The following is a 9,263-nucleotide window of genomic DNA, read 5'->3' on the forward strand; positions in this document are numbered from 1 at the left end:
ACCAGGACTAAACCAGGACTAAACCAGGGCTCAACCAGGGCTCAACCAGGGCTCATTCAAATCAAACTCAGACGCTTGAGCTTTTGCATTTTTACTTTTATTCCTCTCAGAGACAGACAGGGGGTGCTCACACTTTCAACATGATGGTGTTATTTGGTGGAAGTGCGGCGCTCTGCTTCCTCTGGGCGTGGCTTTGGTCGTCAAGATGGGAGATGTTCTGCAGTGTTCTCTGATGTTTTCCTGATGTTCTGAGGAGATCCTGTGGAGGTTCTTGTTCATCCTTATGAGGAGATGACCTCTTCTACCACTGTGGTCACAACTTTGGTGGTGGTTGTAGTTGAGGAGGAGGAGGAGGAGGAGAAACCGGAGGAGGAGGAGAGCTTAACAGAGCTGAAAAAGAAACACATTTGGGTCAGAAACAGAGGTTATAGTTTCAGATGTTGTTCAGGGGTGGATAGAACTCTATGGGATGTCACTTTTTTTTTTTTTTTAAAGAACTCTCTAGACTTCAGAACCACACGTTGAACCTCCTGTACTTCCCACTCCTGTCCTTCAGCTCAAATCTTTCACACAAATTTTCCAAAAACACCGCTTCCACTGCTAAATGGAGGACACCAGCTCTACGTCTCCAGCAAACCAAACTCCACACCCCAACGCTCCTCCCTTCTCAGCTGTCCTGATGAAGTGAAATCCTGGTTCACCTCCAACTTCCTCAAACTCAACAGCAATAAAACCAAACCTTTCCTTATAGGCACCAAATTCACCCTGAACAAGATCAATCCTTTCTCCAGTCCCACTGACGCTTCTCCATCTCTCCCTTCTGCAAGTTAATACTCTGGACGTCTCCTTCACGTCTCACATCAATTACATCACAGGCTCCACCCACTTTCACCTCCGCAACATCCACCTCCTCCATCCTTCTCTTACTCCACAATGCACACATTAGCAATAGTCCTGTTTAGGAGTTTGTTTGCTAATGCTAGCTAGCCAATGTTATTTGAGAGGGACTTGTCTAGCCACAAAAATCAGCTCGCCTTGTAGTTCCAGCTAAACTAGCTCTGGTCAGATTGTGTTAAAATAAAGCTCAGATTAAAGTCTAACAAGTCTCAGATAGAGCAGTGCCTACAGTTAGCATCATCTACCGGGAATGCAGAGGACATCAGCTGCAAAGTATCAACAGAAGTGTTGTTTTAAGAAAGGTGTTAGTACCTGGCTCCCTCTCCGTCCAGCAGGCGGCGGTATTCTGCGATCTCCATCTCCAGTCTGGTCTTGATGTCGAGGAGCATCTGGTACTCCTGTCCCTGTCGCTCGGAGTCTGCTCTGAGCGACACCAGCTGTTCCTCCATTCCCGTTACCTGCACACAGAGGGGAGGGTGAGGGAGGGCATCTGACACAAGGAGCTCGGGCCGAGGACAGCAACCAGTCTTCAGTTCTGACCATAGTCTGTATATATAAATGGACACAGCTAATCCGCTAACTGCTGCGTTCCAAACAGGAAGTGAGCATGGGCAGTAGCAAAGTGGTTCCTTTGAGCTCTGGCTCCAATTCACTTTCTCTGTAAAAACTGGCTCCTCTCTGTAACTGCTGCTGTCAGGCTCGTCATTCTAAACTTAAAATGTTGGTTTGAACCCTCTACATGATCTTGGGTAAGTCTGTTTTTATTTCACAAGTTTATCTGCTCCCGCTAGCGTTAGCAACAGGTTTGATTGACAACGTTGCTAAGTGCCCACTCCCTGCTCAACAGTGCAGGCGGGAGGGGACCTTCACCAGCCTCGCTCTGGATTGGCTGTTTGTTTGGTATGATACTAAGACTTCCAAATATGGAACTCTGAGCTTCATTTAGAGCTGAATGATGTTGGTGACATCACAATCACTTAGTCCACTTCTTTACACAGAGTATGGTCTGGGTGTTAGGAGTTAACAGGTAGGGGGTAGGACATGGCAGGTACCTTCATCTGGAAGCCACTGAGCTGCATTGCGTATCTGCCCTGGATCTCAGCCAAAGTCGCTTCAAGAGACGCTTTCTACAAGACACAAAAACAGGAATGAACTAGGACTAAACCAGGACTGAACCAGGACTAAACTAGGACTAAACTAGGACTCACCATGCTGAGCATGGACTGCAGTTCAATCTCCAAGGCCTGCAGAGTGCTCTTTACTTCTTTGACTTCTGATGTGGAGGACTTCAGGGTCATCTCTGTGGTAGCCACCTCCTTCGACAGCACCTCGGACTGAGGAGAAAGTGGGTCAAAAGTGGGTTAAAAATTGGTTAAAAATGAGTCAAAAACAGAACTAAATTAGGACTAAATTAGCACTAAAGAACCAGATATAACAAAATGAAACCAGGTCAAAACTAGGAATAAGCTAAGCAGACAATGGCTACATAAGGACTTACCCAGGACTAAACCAGGTCTAAACAATATTTAAACCAGAAATAAATTCAGGTCTGTACCTTGGCCTGGAACCATCCCTCAAGTTCCCTCTGGTTCTTGGCGGCGACGGCCTCGTAGTGCTCGCGGATCTCAGCCATGATTTTGGTGAGATCTTCCTGAGGAGCAGCGTCCACCTCCACGTTCACCTGACCACTCATCTGAGAGCGCATGAGCAGCAAGTCCTGTAGGGGGCACAAGAGAGGTTCAGAGACAACCAGCAGGAGGCGTAAGAGCGAGGGTCAGAGAGAGCACTAGCAGGGGCAGCTAGACAGAAGCAAGACAGGGACATTTGATGTTTTATTTTACACAAAATGGCTTCTTGTGAGGTTTGAGTTAAACGTCTAAATGAAACGAAACACAACTCCAGGTGTGAGAGTCCAGGTAAAAACATAGTAGTAACAGTAGTAGTAGTATCAGTAGTAGTAGTACAGTACCTCCTCGTGGTTCTTCTTGAGAGACACCAGGTCGTCCTTCAGGGCATCGATCTGCAGACTCATGTCGGCTTTGGCCATTCCCAGCTCCCCCAGCATCATCTTCAGCCCGGCGATGTCAGCCTCCACTGACTGACGCATGGACAGCTCGTTCTCGTACCTGAGGGAGGGCATCCAGGTTAGAGACCCAAGACCAGAGACTAGACCCTGACCTCTTCATGACCTTGGGGGAAGCGATCGGGAAAAGGCGGAACCTCATGAGGAATACTTGAATCTGATTGGTGGAAGCGTTTGGTTCAAACTAAAGAGTGTGTTTCTGTGAAAATAGGCTCAAGTCTGTCTGTGCTGCCATGTTTGTTTGGGTTCGTTTGGGCACTTCACGCTTGACTCCGCCCATACCACAATACTGCTCTGTGATTGGTCCAAACCCCTAGTGGCCCATGTCCATTCGCAGCAGCAGGACCCGGAGGGATTCTGGTGAGCTTGACTTGAATATCAGAGAACTCATCATACTGGCCAGGTTACTCAAATGTATGTTTCAAATTTTTTAATGATGAAAGGGTCAAAAACCTTGCAGTGTGGGTGTAGTAGTAGTATGCAGTAGTAGTAGTTGTTGTAGGAGCAGCAGTAGTAGTAGTAGTATTACTAGTAGCAGAAGTCGTAGTAGCAGCAGCAGTAGTATAAGTAGTAGTAGTAGTAGTAGTAGTAGTAGTAGCAGTAGCAGTAGCAGTAGCAGTAGTAGTGGTAGTACTAGTAGTATCGCAGTATCAAAGTACTCACTTGGCTCTGAAGTCGTCCTGGGCGAGGTGGGCGTTGTCAATGCTCAGGACCACGGCTCCTTTGGCGATGATGGCGTCAAGGATCTGAACCAGAGACAGGCTGGTCAGAGGGCGTTACACGCTGAAGAACACTACTACTAATACTGACAATACTAAATGTGGAGTAGACCAGAACTAAACCAGGCCCAAAACAAGTCTACGTTTGGACTCAAACTGGGCTAAAACAAGGACTGAAAAAGTCTGAGTGCCTCTCTCCTCCTCTTCTCCCTTTCTCCTTTCTCCCTCTCTCCTCCTCTCCTCCCTCTCTCCTACTCACCTTGGCCTGCAGTTCTGCGATGGTGATGTAGAATGCGGAGTAGTCCCGTGTGGCTGGTCCCACGCGGCTCTCCACAAACTGTCTGATCTTGAGCTCCAGGTCTGCGTTGGCCTTCTCCAGAGATGACACTTTGGCGAGGTACGCAGCCAGACGGTCGTTCAGGTTCTGCATTGTGAACTTCTCATTTCCGATCACGCCGCCATCCCCCATTCCGGCTCCTGCACCTGCTCCAAAGCCAGCGCCAGCTCCAAAACCTGCGCCGCCACCGAATCCAGCTCCGGCACCGAAACCTCCACCAGCACCGAACCCGGCACCACCTCCTGAAAGAACAGAGAGAGGTTAGGACTAAACCAGGATTAGAGCAGGTCTGAACTAGATCTGAACCTGGTCTGAACCAGGTCTGAACCAGGACTAAACCAGGTCTGAACCAGGTCTGAACCAGGTCTGAACCAGGTCTGAACCAGGTCTGAACCAGGACTGAACCAGGTCTGAACCAGGACTAAACCAGGACTAAACCAGGTCTGAAGCAGGTCTGAACCAGGTGTGAACCAGGTCTGAACCAGGACTAAACCAGGTCTGAACCAGGTCTGAACCAGGTCTAAACCAGGACTAAACCAGGTCTGAACCAGGTCTGAACCAGGTGTGAACCAGGTCTGAACCAGGACTAAAGCAGGTCTGAACCAGGTCTGATCTATGAGTGAACTGGGTCTAAACTAGGTCTAAACCAGCTCTAAACCTGGTCCAACGCAGACCCAGACCTGGTGTAAACCAGGACTAAACTAGGACTAAACCAGGACTAAACTGGTTCTAAACCCAGTCTGAGTCCGGAATGGAGTACCTACCTGCAGAGAAGGACCTGGAGGCGGAGGAGACGCGCACGCCGCTGCCGCCGGCTCCTCCACTCACACTGAAGGCGCTCATCCGTCCTCCTCCTCCTCCGAGACTGAAGCCTCCAGAGCTGCTGCGTGCAGTCATCAACATCGTGTCAGGACCAGGGAGCCACCACAAGTGTGACAGGAGACAAGGATGAGCGCATTATAAAGGGAGGAGAGGGGGAGGGGTCAGGGAGGGGGGCAGAGACACTCCCATCAGCCCCAGGTGAACAGAAATCACATCTGCTCTAAAACTCCTAAAGCGGAGATTCTCAAACTGTGGTACGTGTGCTCCTATGGGACAGCTCTGCAGTTGGTCTCATTTACAGCACATTTGACCCACTTTTCTGTCTTCCTTTGGGTCATTTCCTTATTTCGACCCTGTGATGACATCAGGTGGTGCTTCATCTGCCTTTTATGCAACAAAATCTTCCAGAGGTCAAGTAATTTTATAGTTGTCTTCAGAGAAATGTGTTCTCTGCAGTGTTCACAATACTAAAAGTTAAACACGATTTCGATACTAAGGAATAGACTCGAGACTCAATACCGATACCACAATGATAATAACAACACTCTTTCTTTAGACAATGTACTGTGATTTTCCACATTAAAAGGTAGTACTTTCTTTTCTATTTCCCTGTGGCCTTATATCTGTGTAAACCCTCTGTGTCTTATACTTGTTCTGATTCAACTCAAGATCATTCTAAAGATATTCAGGAAAGGTTCATTTCTGTCAATGGGACTTTTTTAGTATCGATACCTGAGAAACATGAGGATCTAGTTTCGGTACCGGTTTTAGTATCAATTAGAATGTGATTTTCGATGCTTTTGTCTGGAGTACTTAGCTGGGGGATTATTCTTCATGTTTCAGGCTTCTACACTGCGGAGGTGTCTTGCCCAAGGACACAACACCCGGTGAAGAGAGGCTTTGTGAGGGACAAAAAAACTGGAAATTCTTGATGTTCACATGGATTTTTGAGCGGATCAAAAGAGAACGTGATAATTTGAGGTTTTAAATTTGTTCCAAAACACCTCCAACCAAAAGCTGTCAAGAGATCAGATTCATCTTTATATGCAAACGATCTGCACCTGTCACTGTGTGTGTGACAGGGACGCTTCACCTGTCACTGTATGTGATGGGGACGCTTCACCTGTCACTGTGTGTGTGACAGGGACGCTTCACCTGTCACTGTGTGTGTGACGGGGTGCTTCACCTGTCACTGTGTGTGTGACAGGGACACTTCACCTGTACATGTGTGTGTGACAGGGACACTTCACCTGTCACTGTGTGTGTGACAGGGACACTTCACCTGTACATGTGTGTGACAGGGACGCTTCACCTGTCACTGTGTGTGTGACAGGGACACTTCACCTGTACATGTGTGTGACAGGGACGCTTCACCTGTCACTGTGTGTGTGACAGGGACACTTCACCTGTCACTGTGTGTGTGACAGGGACACTTCACCTGTCACTGTGTGTGACAGTGACACTTGACCTGTACATGTGTGTGACAGGGACACTTCACCTGTCACTGTGTGTGACAGGGACGCTTCACCTGTCACTGTATGTGACGGGGACGCTTCACCTGTACATGTGTGTGACAGGGACACTTCACCTGTCACTGTGTGTGACAGGGACACTTCACCTGTCACTGTATGTGACGGGGACGCTTCACCTGTACATGTGTGTGACAGGGAAACTTCACCTGTCACTGTATGTGATGGGGACGCTTCACCTGTCACTGTGTGTGTGACAGGGACACTTCACCTGTCACTGTGTGTGTGACAGGGACACTTCACCTGTCACTGTATGTGACGGGGACGCTTCACCTGTACATGTGTGTGACAGGGACACTTCACCTGTCACTGTGTGTGACAGGGATACTTCACCTGTCACTGTGTTTTGACAGGGACACTTCACCTGTACATGTGTGTGTGACAGGGACACTTCACCTGTCACTGTGTGTGACAGGGACACTTCACCTGTACATGTGTGTGACAGGGACGCTTCACCTGTCACTGTGTGTGTGACAGGGACACTTCGCCTGTCATTGTATGTGACGGGGACGCTTCACCTGTACATGTGTGTGACAGGGACACTTCACCTGTCACTGTATGTGATGGGGACGCTTCACCTGTCACTGTATGTGATGGGGACGCTTCACCTGTCACTGTGTGTGTGACAGGGACACTTCACCTGTACATGTGTGTGACAGGGATACTTCACCTGTCACTGTATGTGACGGGGACGCTTCACCTGTACATGTGTGTGACAGGGACACTTCACCTGTCACTGTATGTGACGGGGACGCTTCACCTGTACATGTGTGTGACAGGGACGCTTCACCTGTCACTGTGTGTGTGACAGGGACACTTGACCTGTACATGTGTGTGACAGGGATGCTTCACCTGTCACTGTGTGTGTGACGGGGATGCTTCACCTGTCACTGTGTGTGTGACAGGGACACTTGACCTGTCACTGTGTGTGTGACAGGGATGCTTCACCTGTACATGTGTGTGACAGGGACGCTTCACCTGTCACTGTGTGTGTGACAGGGACACTTGACCTGTCACTGTGTGTGTGACGGGGACACTTCACCTGTACATGTGTGTGGCAGGGATGCTTCACCTGTCACTGTGTGTGTGACACTTGACCTGTACATGTGTGTGACAGGGACACTTGACCTGTACATGTGTGTGACAGGGACACTTGACCTGTACATGTGTGTGACAGGGACACTTGACCTGTCACTGTGTGTGACAGGGACACTTGATCTGTCACTGTGTGTGACAGGGACACTTGACCTGTACATGTGTGTGGCAGGGACACTTCACCTGTCACTGTGTGTGACAGGGACACTTCACCCTGTCACTGTGTGTGACAGGGACACTTGACCTGTACATGTGTGTGACAGGGACACTTGACCTGTCACTGTGTGTGACAGGGACACTTCACCTGTACATGTGTGTGACAGGGACACTTCACCTGTACATGTGTGTGACAGGGACACTTCACCTGTACATGTGTGTGACAGGGACACTTCACCTGTACATGTGTGTGACAGGGACACTTCACCTGTACATGTGTGTGACAGGGACACTTCACCTGTACATGTGTGTGACAGGGACACTTCACCTGTCACGGTGTGTGTGACAGGGACACTTCACCTGTCACTGTGTGTGTGACAGGGACACTTCACCTGTCACTGTGTGTGTGACAGGGACACTTGACCTGTCACTGTGTGTGTGACAGGGGCGCTTTACCTGTCACTTTGTGTGTGACAGGAACTCTTCACCTGTCACTGTGTGTGACAGGGACACTTCACCTGTACATGTGTGTGACAGGGACACTTCACCTGTCACACACAGTGACAGGGACACTTCACCTGTCACTGTGTGTGTGACAGGGACACTTGACCTGTCACTGTGTGTGTGACAGGGGCGCTTTACCTGTCACTTTGTGTGTGACAGGAACTCTTCACCTGTCACTGTGTGTGACAGGAACTCTTCACCTGTCCTGTCGGTGGCAGGTTGCTGGTTAGATTCTTATCGTGTGGACTCCCTCACAGTGAGTGATTTGGAGCGGTAGAATCAGGTGCTAGAGGCTGTGGTTTGAGTCCTGACTTGTGTTACAGTTTCTCTGCAGGTGCATTGTGCCTTTGGGCCAGACACTTGAGCCTCCTGCCGTCTTTATGTCTGAGTTTGTAAAACGGGAGAAGTAAATGTGCCTCTGTGCACACAAACACCACTGTGAGAGGGCGCAAGGACCGGGGCACTTTAAATAAGGTTCAGAGCAATAGCTGTGAATATGACAGTTGAGTTGAAATTAGGCAAAAGTGAATGGACAGAGAGGAGCACTTCTGGATACCACCTGATGACATCACCAGGTGTAACAATGTTGTGAGATGTGTCGTATGTATCAAAACGAAACGGCTGCTCATGAGGAATAAAGAAAGAACAAAAATATGACATATTCAAACATGGAGGATTTCTGCAGAATCAGTGAAGCACTAAACTCATCTGAGGTCAGAGAAATGTGGTCGACCAGTGAGCTCAGATTTGGTTCACAATGCAAATTTTAATCAGAATTTAAACTAATCCAAGAATCTCAAGTACTTCAGAATATGTTTGTAGAGTCTAAACACAGAGTAAAACCCATGGAGACACAGGGACATTTCAGAACATGTCTTTTACACAGAATAAGATCCCATGGAGACACCTGCAGGGCATCTAACACATGGGGAAGGGCATCTGATTTTTTTTTACTTGACATTTTCCCTGCAGAGGTTTGATTGACAGCTGGGTTTGTGAGCGGAGCACGGGGGCCGGCGGCAGAGGAGCGCCACACTTTTATATAACTCTGAACAGGTCTGAGCAGAGACACGTGCTTGGACGAGAGCGGCGGGAGGGGCTCACGCTGCTCTGTGATTGGT

At 48.9% G+C, this 9,263-nt stretch overlaps 1 protein-coding gene across 1 annotated transcript; it reads right to left on the reverse strand.

The window, feature by feature from the left end:
* Positions 1-103: 103 nt before the first annotated feature.
* LOC117374690 (keratin, type I cytoskeletal 13-like) lies at positions 104-4,951 on the reverse strand. Its single transcript, XM_055223423.1, has 9 exons — positions 4,801-4,951; positions 3,959-4,278; positions 3,644-3,726; positions 2,867-3,023; positions 2,453-2,614; positions 2,106-2,231; positions 1,950-2,024; positions 1,210-1,355; positions 104-390 (listed from the first exon to the last, which is right to left on the reverse strand). The coding sequence occupies exons 1-9, from the start codon at positions 4,937-4,939 to the stop codon at positions 282-284; spliced, it is 1,317 nt and encodes a 438-aa protein (XP_055079398.1). The 5' UTR covers positions 4,940-4,951; the 3' UTR covers positions 104-281.
* Positions 4,952-9,263: the final 4,312 nt, after the last annotated feature.

This window comes from Periophthalmus magnuspinnatus, chromosome 8, assembly GCF_009829125.3.
Source record: "Periophthalmus magnuspinnatus isolate fPerMag1 chromosome 8, fPerMag1.2.pri, whole genome shotgun sequence".
In the NCBI taxonomy this organism is placed as follows: domain Eukaryota; kingdom Metazoa; phylum Chordata; class Actinopteri; order Gobiiformes; family Gobiidae; genus Periophthalmus; species Periophthalmus magnuspinnatus.

Excerpts from the sequence above, each read along its gene's own strand:
- LOC117374690 (XM_055223423.1), bottom strand. The coding sequence starts at position 4,939 with ATGTTGATGACTGCACGCAGCAGCTCTGGAGGCTTCAGTCTCGGAGGA. Across the intron at positions 4,279-4,800 it reads CTCCAGGTCCTTCTCTGCAG|GAGGTGGTGCCGGGTTCGGT; the intron begins GTAGGTACTCCA and ends CTGTTCTTTCAG. Across the intron at positions 3,024-3,643 it reads CAGGACGACTTCAGAGCCAA|GTACGAGAACGAGCTGTCCA; the intron begins GTGAGTACTTTG and ends GCCCTCCCTCAG.